Source organism: Catharus ustulatus, chromosome 1 (assembly GCF_009819885.2).
Source record: "Catharus ustulatus isolate bCatUst1 chromosome 1, bCatUst1.pri.v2, whole genome shotgun sequence".
In the NCBI taxonomy this organism is placed as follows: Eukaryota; Metazoa; Chordata; class Aves; order Passeriformes; family Turdidae; genus Catharus; species Catharus ustulatus.
In genome coordinates, this window is record NC_046221.1 from 44,871,298 (window position 1) to 44,893,065 (window position 21,768).

Below are 21,768 nucleotides of genomic sequence, written 5' to 3' on the forward strand. Positions count from 1 at the left end.
GATATAGATTACAGTGACAGCATTTCTCAGGAAATGACCATTAAATAAACAGTATGGAATATTTTTGCTAAGACAGGTTGTAGAAATGCTGGTTTTTTACCACTGCACAATACCTCCACTGTCTGTACATATACAGTGACAAACACCTGCAGTTTTCCATCAATGTGATGGCACCCATGAGACTCTTGGAAGAATCATAATGATACTTCCGCATGCTTATGGCCGCTTTTATAGAAAAATCCCATTGATTTAACATAGCAGGTAACTTATTTCCCTCAGATTGGGATGCAATGAAATTCATCCTCATAGCATGGCCCTTGCTAAAAATGTTTCTAATTTAGGATGAAAGGAAAAGAAGAATTTTCTAGTTGATGAGAATTTTTGAGATTTCTTAAAAAATATTTTATGAATTCAGATAGAAACCTCAAATCACAAACAAAAACCCTACCTTGGAATCTAAAAAATAATAACTCCCCAAACATTGATAAAGCAAATTGCTGGAAAGCTTTTGAACTATGCAAAGGCATTTTATTCAAGTTTCATTGAAACTTGTTATTCTAGTTTGACCTACATATTTTTTAAACCCCTTTAATTGAATCTCCATTTTTAAAAATAAGAAGCTATGATTTTTATTTATTTTCAAATGCTGAATATGGATGCCTGAATTCTGAAAATTAGTAATCCTTTTTTCCCCCTCTCTAGTGTGGTTTTTCTCTTTCGGTCCCTGATGGTATTTGCCAGGACTGGAGAGTGCTAACATGTAGCTACCTCTCAGAAAACCAACATTTTTCATCAGCCGAGAAAGACTGGAGGCTACGCTTGACGATTTCCACACAAGTTTACTTCATGCGAAAGGGGGTCAGGCAGGATTCTCTCAGAACAAAGGGCAGACACCTATATTTATAGGTTCAGGAAGGATCCAACTACAACCAATAGAAGTTTATACAAAGAACAGAGACTGACTAATTACACATCCTAATTTCTAACCAATTATCTTTCAAAGTGTTAGGAGAGTGACCAAATTCTTAAGGAATCTGGCTCAGCCTTAGTATCTAGGATACCTTATCTATTATAGCAAATTCCAAGGGCCAGGGGAAAATGGCTTTGAAAAAATTGTATCATCCACACTCTAGATTGTTGAATTCATTTAAATTAACTGCCATGTCCCAAATAGCTCCAGCTTTCCTCTATGGTGATGGTACAAGGACTATTTGACAAACAAACTGACAGATTTAGATGTTGAGGAATACTTTCTTAATAATTTAAATAGAGGTTGTCAAAAATCCATGAACAATAGATGCATACAAGTGTAAATGCCAAAACACACTATATTGGACACTTACCTGTGAATAAATTGAACACTGTTAAGTGTTCTGCCAATCAGAAAACTAAATATGAAATATCTGCATATTTTGCAAAAGCTTAAGACACAAATTAATTTCAAGTACTCTTGGTCAAAAGCTATTATTTTCAGAATGCTCATTAATCAAATAGTTTGGGAGCGGGACAACTTGTGTTTCTCTCTAAGATACATTGTACACATTTCTGCTTGGCAAAGCTGGGCCATTTAATTTCCTTTATACTTCATTTTTGCGCATGCTGCCCAAGTTTCCATGTCTAAAACCAACCTGCATGGATAAGGAGACTAATTCTGTTTTGTCCCTTGGTCTGTTACAGATCCCTTTTTTGTCAGGTTTGCATATATTTTAGCCATCAATCTCCTGAAAAGTGCAGGAATCATAAAGACCACAGCACTTCTCAAGTACCTCACTGTGGATGATACAATGCCTTCAATGCCATCTTCCCCTGGCCTCTGGAACTTACTATGATAGATAAGGTCTCCTAGATACCAAGGCTGAGCCAAATTCCTTAAGAATTTGGTCACTCTCTAACACCTTGGAAGATAATTGGTTAGAAATTAGTTTGTGTAATTGGTCAGTTCACCTTTAGAACTTTTGACTTAGATTGGATGCTGTTCTTTGTATAAACTTTTTATTGGCTGTAGTTTGAATCCCCCTTGTACCTCCCCTTTGTCTCCGAGAGATGCTGCTTGACCGCCCTTTACATGAAATAAAGATTCTTGTGGAACGCGTCAAGTAAGGCCTCCGGTCTTTCTCTGCAGGCTAATGTAAGGTCCTGAGAGATGGCTGATTGATATTAGCACTCTCAGGTCCTGATAAAACAACTACCAGAGACAAAAAGAAAGCTTACACCTCACCTGTCCAAAAAACCAGTGCCGGTTAGGGTTGTAAAGATGCTCCACTGTCTCCGTAGCTGCAGTGAGTTTGTCTCCAGCACACATTCATGCCAAAAGCAGGGAATTAAATTTTCACTAAAAATACAGAAGCAATCAGGACTCTCTTAAAACAAACTGCAAGTTGTTTAGTACCTATTCAGGTGTCAGCCTACAATTCTCCTTTAGGAAACAAGCCTTCATTAATGACAATCCACGTGTCATGGAGCTGACACAGTTTGAACTTGCTTTTCATTTTAACAGTAAGTTTTGTGCTGCTGTGTGGTTTTTCAGCTCCTTTGAGTCCTGACTGCTAAGAAGTCAGTGTGTGTGGTTTGCTTTCTTTCCTCCTCTTCACTGTGACCTTTCACATCTGTGTCTGAGTCCATATTATCTACCACCTCTTCACTTTATATCAGACTTCTCAGATTTCTTTCATTGCACAGAAAAATCAAAAAAAACATTCTGGAAGTTCTGTAGGATAGAAACTCACAAGGGAAATATTTCTCTCACAGGTTTACTTAGGTCAAGGAGCAGGGTGATGTGTTTGTCATGTCTTGGTGGAAGAAGATCATATTGTTGAATATTAGATGAAAGATCTCTAGACTGATGAGGAATGATATATAGGGCATGTCTTGCTTCCTTCACTCCCACAGATTCCTTATGCCACTAAGAAACTGCTGATTTTCTACTAACAGCTGAAGTGTGTCATTTGGAGCTGAAATGAGGGAAAATAAAATCAGCACAGCAGTGGGCTCTTGAAATGGAAATTCTGTAGAAAACATAAATAAAAACAAGATTTAAAGGGGTATAACATCAAGAGATTTACGAAGAACCTGCAGAGATAGACATAGCTGAGGAAGGAAGCTATGTTGTTTAGGTTGTATGGGGGCTCCATGGTTACTTAGGAACCCTTGGCAGTGGAAGAAATTTCTTGCATAACCCTAGCAATTTGTTATCTACGGAAGGAAATAAAAGACCAGATGCTGGAGAGAAGAGACCAACATATCATTATCAGGTTATATATGATTTATCCACATGATGGGGTCAGAACTTAGAAGTTCTCATAATGATTCAACGTAAATTTGAAAATGTAAATTGCTGCAGTAATGACACTGCTCTCCTTTAGTAAAACAAATGTATGGTATGTATGACTTGTAATACCTGTGACTGAAAACATGAAACGATCATTTGAATAGCATGAGATCTGCACTGTTGCTGTGGTGTCTGGAGTGTTATCATATTTTTGCAGCAGGAAATAAGAGGTTAAGGAAGAAACTTGGGTGCACTTTGTTTCTACAGTCTCTGTTACTTTTAATTTTATCTGTTTCTTCTTCATTTCCTGTGCATCTTTGCTATGTTCCATATCAAGCACTCATCATGGTTGGCTTTGAATTAACTTTATACCAGGATAGACTAAATTACTAAGGAGTTTTCAGGGACTTAAAATGCATCATGATGAAGCTAACTGTTCAATCTTAAAGGATGTATCTTTCAATTCAGAAGTGCAGTCAAAGCCAAGCAGGGACTCAAAAGTATTGATACAGTTTATTTTAAGAAGCCAGATAGTTTTATGGACTGTGTAGAGTATCACAGGGAGGGACTGAACAATAGCACGTTTGACTGTTAACTCCTCATGCAGTTTCAGTTAGATGTGCCCGTGACAGACAGCAAGCTGATTATTTCTCCCCATCTGCTGCACAGAAGAGTTCGTCTCCTGCAATGTGGTTCTTGTCTTCTTCAAAGTTTTATTTTGTTTGTGAGCTGATGTAATGTCATTTTGTCTTTGGCACTTTCTGTGAGATTAAAGATGTTGTTCTGGCCTTCACCTGCATTGCCATTTACTTTGGGACTTGTTTTATTTAGTCACACATATGTAATCCATGAGCAAGCAGCCCCATCTTCTGAAGTTTACTCTTACTTTTCCTGAACTTTTAAAAATCTGAACGCTCGGAGTCACATTCTTTTTCTTGCTTTGAGAAGTTAGCAACAGACAGACTGTTCAGGAGAGCTCATGCTACAGGGATAAGACTCTTCATTCATGCATGGACTACTAAGTTCAATGCAAGCCTCTGAGTTTCTTAAGGGTATTTGTCAGGAAATTATCCAAACACTAATTCTGTCAAAGCAAAAAATCAATTGGTGTGGATGATTGCAGGAATATCTGGTTACACAGACCCCTGAAGTTACTTTCTGGCAAGACATCTGTCTTCCAGCTAGCACCTGAAATGTGCTCTCACAATCAGGTGAGAAGGATGATACTGGAGTCTAACAAAGCTGGTATGTTGCCAATAGGCTCATGGGATCTGAAGCATCAGTGCTACCAGCTAATTATTTTGGCTGGGATGGGCAGCTTTGTGCTGGGATCTTTACTATACTTCTGTCCCCAGGAAACCACTGAAAAGACTTCTGCTGACCCAGTAACACCTTTCTACGAGCAGTCCTTAGATAAGGATGGCTCTCTATGACTGCAAAAGTTGTGAGTTTTCCCCCATGCACTGATGGCCACCTGGCAGATGATGGAACAACCAGGCCCAGTGATGGTTGTCAGCTGCTGCAGTTGGAGCAAACATACAGCAGTCACAGATGTTCTAAGCTCATAATATCACATTAAAATGTATATCAAAGCTCTGGAAGCTGTCTCTGACTTTGTAAAGCGTTAATACTGGTGTTGCCCTTGAGGAACAAAGCAAGGCAAAACACCTTGCTAGGCACAGACAAGCTTAGAAAGGAATGTTGTTAAAACATATATTAACTTACCTTAGACATCTGTTTGCAAGATGTATCAAATTTGCTGTACATCACTACTGTACTCTTCTGCAGGTATCAGACCTACATGCTGTGAGGAGCACACTACATCTTTTTTCATCTGCTGATTCATCTGCTGAATGCACACAATCCCTCTCAGAAGTTCTTACCTGGCTAGTGTTCACCTCCCTACCTCAGCCACAGCCCAGAGCCACAACCCAGTGCAGGGTACACAGGGATACTGGATGAAGCCTGCATGATTAGATGGCTAATACCTCTCCTTTCCAGACATTATCTGAGTTGCAGAGTCCCCACCTGGATTTTGGTTACTTATCTATGCAGAACTACTCTTCTGCTCACACAATCTCTGTGAAACAAAGGATTTGAATTTCTACTTATTTCTTCTTGGGCCTATCTCTGTCAGATGCTCCTTCTTTTACTGCACTGTCTTCACTCCAACTCTACCAGATGGCATATTTATGCTCACAATTGCAGCATCACTGCAGATCACTCCTTCTTATTTATTTATTTATTCATTTTGTTTATAAATACCACTTCTCTGTAGTATGGTTACATTCTCTTGTATTTCTCTTCCTGTTGTTGACCATGTCTACCATCACACAGAAATTTGCCACAGAGCAAAATTCTTCTCAAGTCTTTATTTTCAGGAAGATGTTTGACAAAAGATGTTCAAAACATAATTTGTCCTCTTAGCATCCACTAACAAAGTTTTGCCAATACCATAAAATATTTTGGGTGTCATCAAACAATTATTTTAAGACTAGCCCTGCCTGATTTCTGGTTTCAGTGAGGTATTACTGGGTGAGAAAGCCAGAAAGAAGAAACCAAGCAGAGGAGTTGTTCCTGTTTGCCACTGCCCTGCCTTTCACTATTTCTCCCTTATTTTGTGCCTCATAACTCAAGGAAATTAGAAAATTACACTTAGGCACCTACTTTGTATTCTGGGGGTATTCTTGCTCCAAATCCAAAGGCTGGGAACATTTTGTCACTGAAAAAGAATGAAAAAATATAAGAGTACCCATAAAGAAATAGTGTTACAATAAACATTTATTCCTCTGTATGCATTCATGAGAAATGCAAAGCAGCACAACAGCACAGAAATGACTATCAAGTCAAGTGATGGCAGACTGGAAGGGTATTGGATTAGAAGTAGGATTGTGTACTGAACAGATTGTGGGGAGGGGTGTTATGGAAAACTTTTCAGGTGAGCTCCTAGTATTTTCGGGCAGTTAAAATCACTTGGAGAATACTGAGAGATCAGGATGTCCTGTATTTCCCCACAAATGCAATAAAAAGTCTGTATTACCCACTCTTTTGCATTACTTGGCTGAAGCAAGAGAGTTTGTTGACTGAACAGCCTGTAACAACATTTATTTCATATAAATATGGATGTGCCCCCCCCAGCTCAGAAAATGGGTCTAGTGAAGATAGGACTCAGATTAAAAGTGTTTACAAATTTGGGTTCCTACAGTTGTCCAGTTGCTCGAAAGGGATTTCTTAAAATATCCCAAAGGGGCAATTTCATGCTCCCAAACCTGCAGGTTCTGTAAAGCTTCCCCCCTGTCTCTTTAGTAGTAAAGCTTTCCACTCGTCTCTTTAGTAGTTCCTCTAAAACATGAGATTATTTTAATTAGGCATAGATTGACTGATAACCTGCCACAATGCCTTGGCATGGTCAGTTTGCTTTCAGGCATTACAGTGAGGTTATTCTACCCCAGTTAGATCTGCAAGGGAGAAAATACCTGATTCAGAGAAGCTGGAAACTTCAAGGCTGTTAATACCCTTTCCCAAATGCAATAATGTCTCACACAGCCCACATGCTGTCAAGTTGCCTCTTCCCAGATGGCAAAGTGGAAAACAACAAGTTGTAAGGAATGTCTTGTCCCTGAGTCAGCAAAGCACTTGATCATACACTTGGGTTAACAATTCACTCAAACATATGCTTAATTCCAGACATATCCTGAAGTCTCACTGATGTCACTGAACTGTACTAGTCCTCTGATGAATCAGACTAGATTTATCCTAGTCTACTTACAGGATTTCACAGCCCTTGAATTCCAACTACCATGACTGGAACTTTTAAAAATTCCCAGGAGAGGTCAGCAGCTTCAATATCTTTGGTGTAGTTCAAGAGATGGCCACTCCAAGTATCGACTGAATAATTCACATCCCAGACATACTCCAAAAAGATAATAGGACCCATTTCAGCTGCTTGGTTCTTTTGTCTGGCATAGGCAGTTAAAGGCACTATGACATTTCTGATACAACCTAAAGAAAAACTGAATGACTTAAAAAAGGACTGTGTCCCCTCTGCTGCATAAATCTTGGGAGCACAGTTCTGTGTACTGTATGTTATACCATGTGAAAATGGATCTTGGAAAGGAAGACTAACATCATTTGCATGGTAATGAAACATTTTTTCCCAAGAGATGTCAGAAATGAAGTAGCTGCTGACATTCGATGCTAACCACCTGCTGATAGCATTCTCTTTGATTAAACACTTCTGGAAGCAGGAAAGCCTGTACAAATGGATGCAGAGAATTCAGGAGTACACTGTGAGGGCAAGAAATATGAAACAATTAGAAAAGAATCCAAGGGTGGGGAGGAAATCTTGTTTTACATCAGTGATTAAGCATGGCTGGATTAGAAAACTAAACTCTGTAGAGCTGCAGTTAATTGATTTGGGGCAAGAACAAAAAAAGACTAAAAAAGAATTTTACTTAGAATATTTTTAGGCAGAACGTAAATGTTGGCAGCAGTTATACAACCGAGAGATGCCTGAACCCATCCAGTGCCTGAATTCTACTGCAATGTTTCTGAAGTTTAAACAAGTGTAGGCACTCTTGTGTCTACAGCTCCATCTTCTGCTCTGCAGCAATTCAGAGACACCAACAAGCCATACCTCCAGCAGCCTGGATTCTCCTTCTGGTGGCGAGACTCCCACATTCCCAGTCACACAGTGGCACAGCCCCCACTGCTGTTCTGCACCCAGAATACCTTACCTCCACAGTCAGGACACTTGTCTTTATGTTTGAACCTCCCACATCTCCTTTTTGAGTAAGTGCAACCATTACACTGTGAAAGAGTAAAGCAGGATCATGTACCCCCAGGATGGGGCTCCATATGTCTGCTTTTTAGAGAGAAGTACATGAACTCTGGAAAGGAGGGGTGTCTTGGGGTCTTCTGTGCTTAGTACTTTCTGTTGTCTCAGCCAGAATAGCTCCATCCTCTCACTAGGTAGCTCACCAGTATTTAAGTCCGTACCTCTGGTAATCTGATTCAAGCTGCTGAGACTAAGAAATTAGCTCTCATGTGCTATTGAATCTTGATTTTTAAGGCAAGAAGGGAACCTTTTGACACTAATGATATCCCTTGCATAAAAAAGATCATCATGTTATCTCCTGACCACACCTCAAAAATTGCAGCTGATAGCTTTCAGAATAAAAATAAAATTTAAATGTATGGAATAATTTTCCTTCTATCACACAAAACAAAGTGTTTAGCTAATGCAGAGGTCTCACTCTTTAGTAAGTGAGCAGTTTAATGGCTTAGTGGTGTTTTACAATATAACTCCCTCTATCTTCCCATCCACCCCTCACTTTATCAAATGAGAAATAAATCCAACAGCTGAGCCTGGTGACCTCATTGTGTTCGTTCTGCACTACTGAGACACAGCAGGGAAAAAGCGACCCAGAAGGGAAGACAAGAACTCTCTCACTTCTAGGATAATCTTTTATGGTATAGAAGTGTGACAGAGCTGCTCTAAAACACCCAGGGCTATCATGGCAGCATGCAGAAGAAAGCAGAGCAGCTTCTCAGCTTCTGGAAGCTGTGTCAAGGGTTAGGCCATCCAGGGACTTAAATTACAGTCAGAAAATGAAAAGAAGGTTTTCTCCTGCCTCAGGGGTGAATCACACGCATCAGAGATTCTAGCCCTGTTTCCTAGCCTGGCATTTCAGTAGGAAAGGGATCTGCTCTAATGACTTTTCTTTGTAATTTAAACTCACTCTAAAGAGGAAAAGTGAGAACCAGTTTTCTTTTTCTAAGCAGTGCTTGCTCAGACATTTGGGCATCATTTATAGCAGGAAATAGGCCTGTGACCATGGCTGAAACAACAGGACATAGCCACAGACATGATCTGTGAGCACCTCCCAGCTCCTGCCAACCAGCAGCCCCAGAGACTTCCCAGGGACAGCTCCAGCTGTGCCTGACACCGCTGCTCCCAAATGCAGTTTGGGCATCACCAGCTTGTACTAGGAGGAAGATAGCTGAGACACAAGGACATGAGAAGTGTCATGTCCTCGGCATCAGGCAACCTCAGGACCTTTGACTTGTTTTGTTTAAAGCTGGCCAGAGTGTCCTTGGCGCACAAAAGGAAACTGCCTGCACTGTCCTGCTGGAGGCAGATTGATAAAGGGAAAGGACAGGAGAGAAACATGCAACTGGAAAAACAAGCTTCTTCTATAGAACCTGAAACTTCCAGAATCAAGAAAGAAAAAGAGGACTACGACTTGGCAGAATGTTTACAAAATTATTCTGTCATGTCTAGTTCACCTTTTTTATTTTCTTTGTCTCACATAAAGTCCCTTGAAAATTTAAATGTAGTATAACTTTCAAAAAGTTAAAGTACTTGACATGAAGATTGAAAAAGCAAAAGTATGAGACTCTGAATTTTATACTTGGTTATTTAAGGACCATGAGTAGTCATGCAAGCATAGATATATATGACTTCTGGTACTTTTTCAGTCAAACATGCATATATTACTGAAAGATACCCAAGATTGAGCAGATCTATGTTATACCCTGAAAGAAAAATCAGGGAGAGGGTTTAAGTTCAGTGTTTTTATTGATAAATGTAAATTAATGCACACAGAAATTAATTGTCAGGGCTCCAAGACCGCAGTCTTCTGAACAGAAGTACAACCAGTTAGAAAACAGTTTGTCAGTAACCTCAACTACAACATAACACGTTGCAGAAAATAATATCTGGAAATATCCCAATTTGTCCTTTTGGGACATTGCTCAGTTTTAAACACCCATCCTTCAAGCCATCTACTGGAAACAGAGCAAGAGCAATGACAAATCAAAACACTAACAGGAGCAGAGAGAAGAGAGATTTCAATGAGCTGTACTGCATCTACAGGAAAAGAGATGAATAGAGGTAATACTATGATTTTGTGAATTGGTAGAAGTGATACAGATAATGATTCTGTTTTCTATTTCACTAGGAAGCCTAGTGTTACTGGAAGGAAAGAAATATGCTTATTATAAAGAGACAAAATAAAGAACATTTCAAAATCTTGTCTCATTAACCACTGGTGCCCTCTGACATGTAGTATCATTGAAACCAGGAAATTACATTTATTCTGAAAAGGATTTGCTATTCCTGTTAATGAGATGGAGAAAACTCTTCCGGTAGGTAAAATTAATTAGTCAGACATTAAAGACATTTTGCAACCTCCTCAGAAGCCTCAGGGACAGACGATGCTTGAGATATTCAGCAGTGCAGCAACACCTGTATTCAATAAGGTTGGAGGACTATGCCTTCTGAAAATCAGTTGCTTTTGAGGATCAAAATTCGGAATCTGGATTCTTAATTGTATGGAGAAAAAAAGGCCTAAGCCATTCTATATTAATTCTGAATTTATTGATTCTGAAAGATTAACTCCTGGCTAGCCACTTTGCAACTTCTTTGAGACTAATTTTGCTGGTTCCCATTAAAGCCCTTTGGTATGTAGCTACAGCTGTGCTTAAGTTTATTCTCCTGAATTCAATGCAGCATTTCTATGGATGCTACTTAACTGACCTTGGAGACCATCAGCATGAAAACCTGCTCACTTTATGCTAGAACAGCACAGGAACACAAACAGTATCAATGAGGCAGTGAATGGGGGGAAGGAAAAAGCATGGAGTGAGGAGAGAGAAACACTAAGAGCTCACTTTTAGTTACAAATACCTAAGAATCTTAAATTTACAGCTTGCAAGGAGAATACCAGACTAGAATCCCTGGATATTAAGCTGTCACTTGTAATTTTGGTCTTAGGTCAGATCAGAACTACCAGGGAGATATTTTAAAAGTACTGGATGCAGCAAAATCAATTATTATGCTTTTCATTTTCAGTCTCGGTCTTAAAAGAATAAACTGTATCTGGTCTGCTTGACATGCTTTTCTCATGGTGAAATCAGATAATTTTCCTCTGTTAGAAAGAAATTTCAAACTGACAAAATTAAAAAGGGAGGTATGTGTTACATATGCAATTGAAAAAGGTGTGAGTGTGAGGAGAGAAAGAAGGAAGGGGAAAGGGCATGGAAAGAGGAAGGGAGAGGATAGGAAGGAAAAGGTAAAGGAAAAGATAGAAGAGAAAACATAAAATGCCACCAACAAAATAAAGCTATCTCTAAACTCAATTAAAATTGTAATCTTTTATGTTCAGGGAGTGAATTGGAAGATTACGAGCTGAATTGTTTCTTTTCTAAAGCATATGAATGAATCATGTTTCTGAGTATATTATTTAGTACTTATCTGAGAAGGGCTTGATGCCAGTAAATTCTGAATCATAACAGCTTACTGGGATTAACAGCAACTCCAAAGAAAATACAGAAATCATTTTAAATATTTAAACATTTTCAACTCCCTCTTTGCAAGCAAAGCCAGACAAATAAAGGACGTGATCTGGCGTGGGGGCTGGAGCTAGATGATCCTTAAGGTCTCTTGCAACCCAAGCCATTCTATGATTCTATTCTATGATTCTATGATTCTATGATTCTGTGATCAAAGAGTGAAAATAAAACCATTTCAGTGGAAGGGACCAGAGCCCATCCATTTCACCACTTGCAGTCTTGCACAGCCACCTGCGCTCCTCCAGGATGCAGAGCCAGGCTGTGGTCCAGCTCTCAGCCTGCCCCAGTCAGAGCCAGAAAGACCACAAGAGTTCAGCAGTGGCAGTGTTTTCACCCACTGACCTGTATTCTTCCAAGGGACTGCTGCTCTGTCACCACATAGTCACTGTGTGTTTATGTCTAGTTTGCTATAACCACATTCCTGGTTTTGGCCAGGTTACTGTGTGTTTCATCAAACTTGCTCTGTGCCTAACACAGCTTGGCATTCAGACCATAGTGCTCAGTGATTTCCAGTGGAGTAGCAAGGATGATTATCATACATCTTGGTCACAAAGGAGATCAGGGAGCATGCAAATAAATGACAAATCACTGCAACAGTACATTGTCTGGGCTGTCACAGAGATGCTACGTCATTGGGTGCAAAATCCTGACCTTAAAATTCACTCACTATCTTTAATTACAGGTCTCAGGCACATCTCATTCCAGGTCCTAAGGGGAGCTGTAATCTGCTGAATACTGAGAAACAGATACTGTCACATAATTGTGTTTCAAAAATATGAAGCAACTCCTGTCTCACCTGAGGGAGAAACAGTTAATGAAGCAGAATACAAATTCCCTGAAGCTAACTATCAAAAGACATTAACTCATGAAATAACTAACAAAGCCAAACCCAGGTACATTGGATTTAAACTTCCCCTTGTTAACATTAAAAGAATTGTAAAAGAAGCTCTGCAGGGTAAAAATATCAAGTAAATTTAGAAATTTCTAGACTGGGGAATACACACAGAAAAAAGAAAGTCATTAGAGCTTGAGAGAGGAGTAGGTTAAGCAAAAGGAAAAGGCAGCAAGATCTATCACTTGCTAGAAGGATAGCCTAATAAAATAACATACTCAGGAAGGTGAGACAAAATGTCAAACTTCCCTGCAAGATAACAAATAAATTGCAATGACCTGATTTATGCCTACATGAATGACCCAATTCAGTAAAATACATCTTGAAAAAGAAATGAGACTCTACAACTGGGAATAAACTAGGAAAGGAGATGCTGCAAGAGGCTAAACCGAGTTGTCTATAACTTCTCAAACCAGGCAGTTTTCAGACAGTTACATTTTAAAGGTTTGATATTCATCTTTATACCCTCCAAAACCCTAACTCTAGATATAGTGATTTGGCTTATCTGTGGGATCATATATAGAAAACTGTACATCACTGAAAGGGTGATTCTCACACAAACTGTGATCTCAGATGTTTAAAACTTGACGTGCCTTGAAGGCGATGCTGCAGGCAGAAGGCTGAATTCCATCAGGTAAGGAGCAGGTTGTGAAGAGCCCCAGACTGAACAGTGATGTGGCCCTGCCCTCCTCAACCACGGGGCTGGCTTGCACTGCACTAGGTAACCGCAAGAACAAAAGGTTTGCTACCACATATATGCACAAAATTCTGTCGTTTTTTACAAATTACATTGAAAAGGGTTGGCAAGAGATCTTGCTCTGTGACAATTTTATATCAGAAAATATCTGTCCATAAGGCGTATGCTGGGAAGAGGGGATAACAGGACTGCATTGCATATATGTGCAGAGAGTTGCTGGGACAAGAATTTCTCATCAAATGCTCTCAAGATACATATGAACTTTCTAGGATGAGCAGGGTAAAACTTTATAGAGATGATTACAGTGGCTTAATGTGATCAAATGAGCTGCTGATGTAATTTTACGAAAACTGGAACAGCATTAAGTCAAAATGAAGAACACTAATAAAATAAGTTAGAGTAATACCATAATTGAAGTGTACTGGTGACTACATACTCAGCTAGGAATCACTGAATATACAGGAGGAAATGGGCTACTATCTTTAGTTCATCTGATAATTTGGAATCTCTTACCAAAGTAAATTTCACAATAATTTGGAGGTGATACTAAGATAGTAAATGCAACCTAATTCACAAGAATTGCCTAGCTTTAACTGAGAGCAATTGGACACATAAACCTGTTAAGGTCAACTCAGGAATGGTGTTCATTTACCCCACAGATGGGTTTCCAAATGTGATTAATTTGCTTTTCAATCATACCCTAATATAATGGAGAGAATGACTAAACTAGTTCCATCCTTAACAATACAAGGAGGAAAGTCACACTTCTGAAATTGTGCAAATTATTGCATTGACTAAAGGTTCACTCAATCAGTATCAAATGGCATAGGTGAAAATGATAACAGAAATTGCTTCTTTACTTAGGCATATTTACCTGTTATTTACACAGAGGTCTAGTTTCTACAGCAGTAGGTAGAATGCAATTTTTGCAGGGCTCTATATGTCACATTGTTTTCTTCAGAAAAGACTTTTGACAGAGAAATCCCCTACAGTAACAGTTTGCACAGTTGTAGAGAAGTGTCAAGTACTGCACTGACCAATGCTCTTCAGAGGAGATTTCAAGCTGAGTTGAGAAATAGTAAAGACCACACAGAAAAGTCATGCAGAAAGTTCAGATTTTGAGGTTTCTACCAGTTGACACAATGCAGCAGAGGTCTGAAAAGTATTTGGAGGAAACTGCAGCTAAGCAGTTTCTTAACAAAAGAAATTTCAAAGGGACTGCTCCTGTCTGGTTCACTGGCCTGAAAGAAAAGGCACAAAAAAGACACAAAGATGAAAACTTGGCAATGGAAAAGGCAGAGCTGTAAGGATTGACAGGATTTGCTCAGATAAAGGGCCTGCATGGAAGTGTATAAATGTGTGTTTAAATATATGCACACACGTCTGTATGTGTGTACATTTGCAAAAGAAGCCATTATGAAGTCATCTTTCCAATACAGTTCGTGTATGAGACTAATTCTCCTGTACTGATTCTTGGGATAAAAAGTGGTGATTGTAGAAACCTTTATGTGGCAGCAGTATACAAATGACAGGTTTTGCAAGGTCAGATCCTGAATATATATTTGTATTCATTCTGTAATTATGTCAGTCTAGGTCCTCAGCAGTTAAATCCAAGGATTGTCACTCCAGTTTGAAAATGGAAACTATTAGTGATTCCTTTTTGCCAGTGCAGTTCTAGACCTGGGTTATCCCAACACTTCAGAATATGTCTACCCACACCTGAGCTTGTTGACAAACATAATCTACAAGTTTTTCTGTATACGTTACTGTTTCTCTATTTTTCTTTTTTTTGTATGTCTATGCAAATTTTGTCCTATTAAATCACTAAATAAAAATATTCATGTCTTCTCCCTGAAGATTTTTAAATTTGTTTAGATATGCTAATCAGCTTTTTTTGCTAAACAGCCTCCAGAAAGGTTGTTTCTGTAATTAAAGTGATAAAGAGAGATGCTTAATAATTAAGCATATTTTTATTTATTGATCTGCATGAGTAGATAAAATTTTAACATCTAAAGTTCTATGTAGGGAGTTCATGAAATATTTAATATCACATATAGTGTCAGTAATTCTAGGCATCATTCTTTTGCCTCAGTTTTAATGAGCTACTATTAGACTACTATCACAATCAGAGCAAGTTTCTGTTTTTCTCTTTGTGTCTGACAAAATTACTTCAAGGTATTAAAGAAAGATCCTTCCAGTCAATGTAACTTTCTGAGTCTTCATCCACAAACCCAGACAGAGCTTTAGGATGAAGGGACCTGTTAAGTGATTCTTGGGAATAAGGTTCTGATTACTAAAGCAAGGTGTAAACTGTGGGATCTCTCTCCCCTTAAAGCCTTAACTGAAACCACAGTATTTAAGTATGGTCTGATATTTGTATTTGGTACTAACTGCACTGATGTATATATGGCTTCCATTACATGCACTGGTGTTACACGTCCCTTGGTCGCTTTCTCCTCCCTAACTGCCCTCTGCTGGTACCTCAGGAAAATTATTTCTGGGACAGTTGGAACTCCTCTTATATTTTATTATCATTTTTTCACTTCTTAGATCTATCTACACCAAAAGCAATGCTGGGCTGGGAACCCTGGTCCTTTCACTTTCTCCTGTCTTTTTTTTTTCCTTCTAAATTTTGAAGTGCACTTTACAGGGAAGGGAGAGCTTGTATACAGTTTTCAATCATAGTGAACATACTTGCTCAGGCCTAAATTATGAAAAAGAAACCATAAAGAGCAATTTTTGCATTTACTCATCAACTGCTGCCATTCATTGTTTGCAGAAGGTAATGATGCAACTCGGACTGACTTCAGGAATTTCATGTCTTTTGTGGAATGTGGCCTGATATCTCAATTTTCTTTCTAAAGTATTTTGTAGAGCTCTACACATAAATAATTTCTGTCCTTTGCAGGAATAATGTACTCTTTGCTCATTAGTGGCCTTTGGGGGAGTTGTAGTCAAGTATGTTTCACGCAAACAGTTTATTTGTTAACATACGATCTCAGTGTGAATGTCACATTCAAGGAGCTACTTGAGGATTTAGAGTTAAGGAGACTATTTGCCTAAAGAAAAAGAAACAATGAAAAGAAAACTAGTGTCAGGAAACAGAGTTTATCTTCCATGTGTTTCAAGGGCTCTTGAAAGTGAAGAAAAATCTGCAGTATCTTTAAGAGTAGATAAATAAACAAAGAGATTTGAAATAATTAAGAACTATTTTGAAATAGATTTTGAATAAAATGAAGATCATTTCAACAGGATTTTACAAACTATGTGGTCAAATACATGGAATCATGCATTGAGGGCCTAGATAAGAATAGGGATGGCCCATCAAGAATGGGAGGTTCCACATATATCCAATGCAGTAAATGCTTTTGCATTTGATAATGCAGTAAAAGCATTTGATAAAGTACATCTAACCTTGTCTTTTGTGTGTGGGGCAAACAATTAATAATAAAGTTCAAATTCACTAAAATTCTTAATTCCATTTTAGTGCCATCTATGCTTTGCATAATACCTCAGGATTTGCTTGAGTCAGATCAGACTGAATTCAATAGGATTAGATACTAAGTTCTAGTGTCTTGCTGATTCAGAACAGAAGCTTTAATGCAAAGATAAATATTTAATGTAATTTAACAAGATTCTTAATAAGCACAAGGAAAAGAAAAACTACTAACTGCAGAAATCAGATTTCAAAGTGAGGAGCAGATTTGCAAGACCTGCCATGGGCTTCACTCACAATAGCATCATTAAAATCTACAATAATGTAAGATCATTTAGGAACTATTTCAGCCTTTAGCATTGTGTAGAAGTAAAACATTTATCCTTACAAACAAGCTATTTACAGTCCCATTCCAGCCCATTTTTTCTTTCCTAGAAACAGCAATCACTGCAGAATGAAAGATGAGCTACACTTATGGCTACTTGCTTGTATTCTAGCACCAGTAAAACAAACCATAAAGATCAAAGCACCAGCCATTTTAATAAACTGTGTGCACTGTTGTTATTGTGACTTATGGCTTTGCTCTGCACAGAGGGAAGATGTAAACAGCACAAAAGAGAAATCAATTTTTTACTGAATGGCTCTGTATTAACACTAAATATTGTAGATACATAAGTATATGTAGTACCTCTATGTTATATGCATAACTATATACTAATATATACATGAGTAGAACTCTAGTTTTATACACAAAGAGGTAGTTCAGGTCCTGACTTAAAGTCAGGACATGGCCAGACATTATGCTGGGACAAAAGGGGAAAGCAAATGTTCCCTGTTTCCCCAGTTTAGCCATAAGCTTCTCTGGTTTCCAAAATGGTGGTGTTGTTCCACGCCAGGCAGGTTGCAGTTTTATGATACAAATTGAAAAGCTTTGGGGAAGAGCTGCCAAGACAGAACAAGACACATTCAGAATTGTTATATAACTTAAGAGAGTTTCATGGTTTTTATAAGATTATAGTCAGAGATCCTTTATTTCAACTGAAATGCATTTGCCTTTGCTCATATCTGGGTACTCAGCCAGCAAAGACACCTGCCACCTACCCTTTGAAAACAGCATTTTCTTGAAGGGGTCTCCACCAGGGTCCAAGACAAATGGCTGGCCAAAACCATTGTTTAACCAGAGTTATTGAAGGTTAGAAGCCCTAAGCCAGCCCAGAGAGTTGGGTTTAACCCCATCTGCCTTAAGTAAACTTGCTAGCTCATTGCATGAAACATGGAGAGGGAATATATAGTAGTGATCAACTGATTTTTCAGGATCCTGGCTAGGTTGGTATTGCTGGTCATCAGAAACCATTTTATTTGACTTCTGGTACAGAAAACTCAATACAAAAATTACCAAGATAAAACATTAAACATGAAATTATACAGAAGCAGATCTTTTAATATTAAGCACTTCAGTGCTCAATGATTTTTTATCATTTTCACCTGTTCCTCTATACTAAAAAGAGGTGGAGTAGACTTGCACAATTTCAAGGTAAAATTATACCAGTGATGTAACTTTTAATATAAAAGAAAGCTTCTGAAAATATTTAAACATTTATTCTCACTTATTACTTCATGAGGTTCATGAGTCATTTATCTTAAACTCTTCTCCACAAAACCATCTGATTATTTTAAAGTTTTTAATGTGCTTTCCTCTTCCCAGTATTTCTAACTACATTTTAGAACCTAATTCCTTAAAACTAATGAATGTTTATCCTTCCTTTATGATCCACTGTGTCTGTTGCTTAGCCACTGATTATATCACCTACATACCTCTGTCTTCTCCCTTATGAAAAATGTTGTTATAGCCTGAAACAATTCCACCATGTAGATAAAGAATTAAGTATTTTGTGCAGGTGAATAGCTCTTCCATTTCCCTTATCATTATCAGATTGGCCTATTCCTGGAGGACTGCAGCAATTCTACAATCAGGATAATAATCAGTGTCTCATTCTCTGAATATTGCTGATAAAAGAACAAATTTCATTCTTTCAGACTTAACTATGCAAAATGGCACTACTCATTTAAATGTTTCAGGAATCTCTGAACCATACGGATAAAAGTGATTTTGGATGAGCAGGGTTTTGTTTCACTCCATCCACTAGAGGTGTGAGGCAACACCTAATTTGGAGCATTAATTACTTACAGATGCATTATGTTAGGCTGATATGTACAGAAACATAGATTATGAAAAGATTTGACTTGATTGATCCAACTAGCTAGAGTTTATAAAAGAAAATTTTGCATTTTGAGTGTAGTCTCTCTATGTATTACTTGCCAATCCAATTCCTCCCAAAATACAAATACATTTGAATGCTTCTAACGAAAGAAGTATTTTAATTAATAATCATACTTTTTTTTTTTACAATTTAAAAAAGCAGTCTGCTTATATAAGTAGCAAAAGTACTTAGAACTCTACAGCTCTGCAACTGAAATGCAAAAAGTATTGCAAACAACAGATTTTACTTTACTTATCTATTCTTTCATTTGATCCAAATACATTCATCCTGAGACTGAGTTAAAACCACTCCCTTTTTCTTGGTTTGGACTGAAATCAGCCAGTTCTGCCAACTTGAGATAATTGCTGGGTAAAAACTATAAAACTTCACATAAGAGCACTGCCATTGCGTGATCTCATATTCTAATCTCAGTAAACACATGCCCCCAAGCAAATGATGACACTCTGGCTCTAAGCAGCCCATAGGTTCAGCAAGTCTGTTTCTTTTTACCTCTGGCTTGTCTTAATCAGGAAACAGATATCCTGCTCCATTATCTGAAGCACAACTGAACTCACTGGAGCAGTTATAGATCTGTGCCACATTTTAGATTTTTTACTGAATTTATATATATTTTTAAGTGTATATACAGAAGATCTACTTTGTAGGTTATCTTTGCTCAGACACACAAAGGCTGCAACTCAACACAAACAAAGGTCTATACAGAACCTGTATATAATTTTGTGTAAAGGTTTGCTCCTTGTAAGTTCTTTCCTGCTTTTGAAACATTTTAAATTCTCTTTTCCAATTAACTGGATTCAAAAAAGTATAAAGAAAAGGTCCTCACTCGACATTTTGATCAGAAAGCACTGACCATATTGAATCAACTTGGCCATGGGAATATATTCAGTGTCCCAACTTGAGAACATGTTCAGGTCAAACACATGCCCAAAAGGTGACATCTTCATGGGAAAACAACTGGCTTTTGTTCAGCCCTAGCTCATAGACCCTCAGTTCTGTTGATTAGAATCAATAGGCATTTTCTGTAGCACAATAGAACAGAATGATGCTGATGATTTCATTTAAAAAATAACTGGCTACTTTTGTTTTTTTTGGTACTGATTGAAATATTCTTATTGAGAGAAAAATCCTGATTTGGAGTTAATAATTCTGTATAGAAGGGACTGTGCCACTTAACTATTTAATTTTCTAAAAAAATACAACTTAAGTGATAAAATAAAAAAATTCTGTGTGCATAAACCAGCCCTTTTTACTCCTTTCCCTATTTTTTGAAGTTTATTAGTACTCAATTATTGCTAGTAATTATTAAATTACTGCATAATCATGGGGAATTCTCAGCTCAGTTACAATAAAATATTAATTTTCTCAGACTCACTGACTAAATCTGACCGTAAAAATTCTTACAGAACTCATATAAGAAGTCTTTGTGTCTTTGAGAAGACACTTCATTACCATGCAAATGGAAGTTCCTGTGAGCAGGCTAGTTGGTATATGCAACATGTAACCTGCAAACCATAGTTTGAAATCACTCCACTCGAATTTGACTAGAAATACCATTGTTTTCTTGAGATGTGGTATTTACATATGGCAAAGTTGTGGGTGGATATTTATCATATGTGCAAATATTAGAAAGAACAGCTGTGTAAGATACAGTGTCTCACCACCAGAGAAAGAATATTTAAAGGAAATGTACTTGGTAATTAAATTAATAGTGGGCAATTAATTTGATAGAAGCAAGCAGCCTGTTTGAAAGCAACAGAAGTACATAATGTAATCAAAGCATATTTGGTCCAATTACTTGCATTTGTTTGTTTATTTAAAGGCATGTAGTGTACACACACTACTTTTCAACATTTATTTTAGAAGAGAGTGCAGTGTTCAACAGGCCAGGAGAACACTGAAAGAGACATGGGTTTACTTCTAAAAACAGACATAATCAAGAAGCAATTTAGGCAATTACAAAGTTTCAAAGACAATGTCTCAGGAACACTCTCCAGTAGAACAGGACACAGACTCCCAAATGTATCAGAAGGGATGCTGCCAGCATCTGCAAAACTGGCTCCAAGTTGTAAATCTTCAGCACACAAACACATGAAAAATCCACTCTAACATGCAATTTTAACATGTGAATACAAACCTGAAACTTAACACACAAATCAACCAAACAGCCAAAAGCTGCGACTCTCTTTATCATGAACCTGATCTAAACCCAGTGTCACTCTCAAAAGCAAGTTAAAGTTGACTAATCTTTGTGACGTGCAGTCATTCCTCGTAAATGCTTAAACATGGAGCCAGCCACAGGCAGTCATTAATTTCACACTGTGAAAACACTTTCTAAAGTCAACTCTGTAATCAAACGGGGTTATTTACCTGTCATAGTCTTGGCAAATCTCCCCAACAGCTACCAAAGCTTTCAGGTACTCATTGGGCTGGTAGGGGTGGATGTAGTGCAGCGAGCAGCTGTTCCTAGGATCGCCGTTGGATGCAGTGAAATCTATAGCTACCTGCAAAAGAAGAGAAGTCAACGTGCTGCACAGCTCTTCAGAGCACAAATACACCGACATCAACTATGTATCTCTACCAGAAATAATCTGCTGCAGCAAAGAGACAGCAGCCTCACAGCAAAGGTCAATTTACAGTGTACTTAATCAAATTGGAATTAGGATTGTACTGGTAAATATATGTGGAAGCAAATGACAGTTTATAAAATGAGAGATAATAAAACTAAAATGGCATAATTAGGTGAAAAATTACCTGCATTGCTATTCTATGGGGAAAAGTATGTTCTAATACAAATGAATCAAATTAACTATCTCTGGGTTCTCATATTTAATGAGATCA

The 21,768-nt window shown here is 37.9% G+C and overlaps 1 protein-coding gene across 2 annotated transcripts in view; it reads right to left on the reverse strand.

Annotated features, from left to right (window-relative positions):
• The window catches only part of CPNE4 (copine 4), a 239,526-nt gene that overhangs the window by 18,228 nt on the left and 199,530 nt on the right, over window positions 1-21,768 (reverse strand). For both annotated transcript variants that reach the window (XM_033070258.2, XM_033070249.2), the window contains 2 exons: window positions 21,298-21,431; window positions 5,936-5,990 (listed from right to left, as the gene is read on the reverse strand). In XM_033070258.2, coding sequence (XP_032926149.1) covers window positions 5,936-5,990; window positions 21,298-21,431 — 189 coding nt within the window. The remainder of the gene's footprint in view (window positions 1-5,935; window positions 5,991-21,297; window positions 21,432-21,768) is intronic.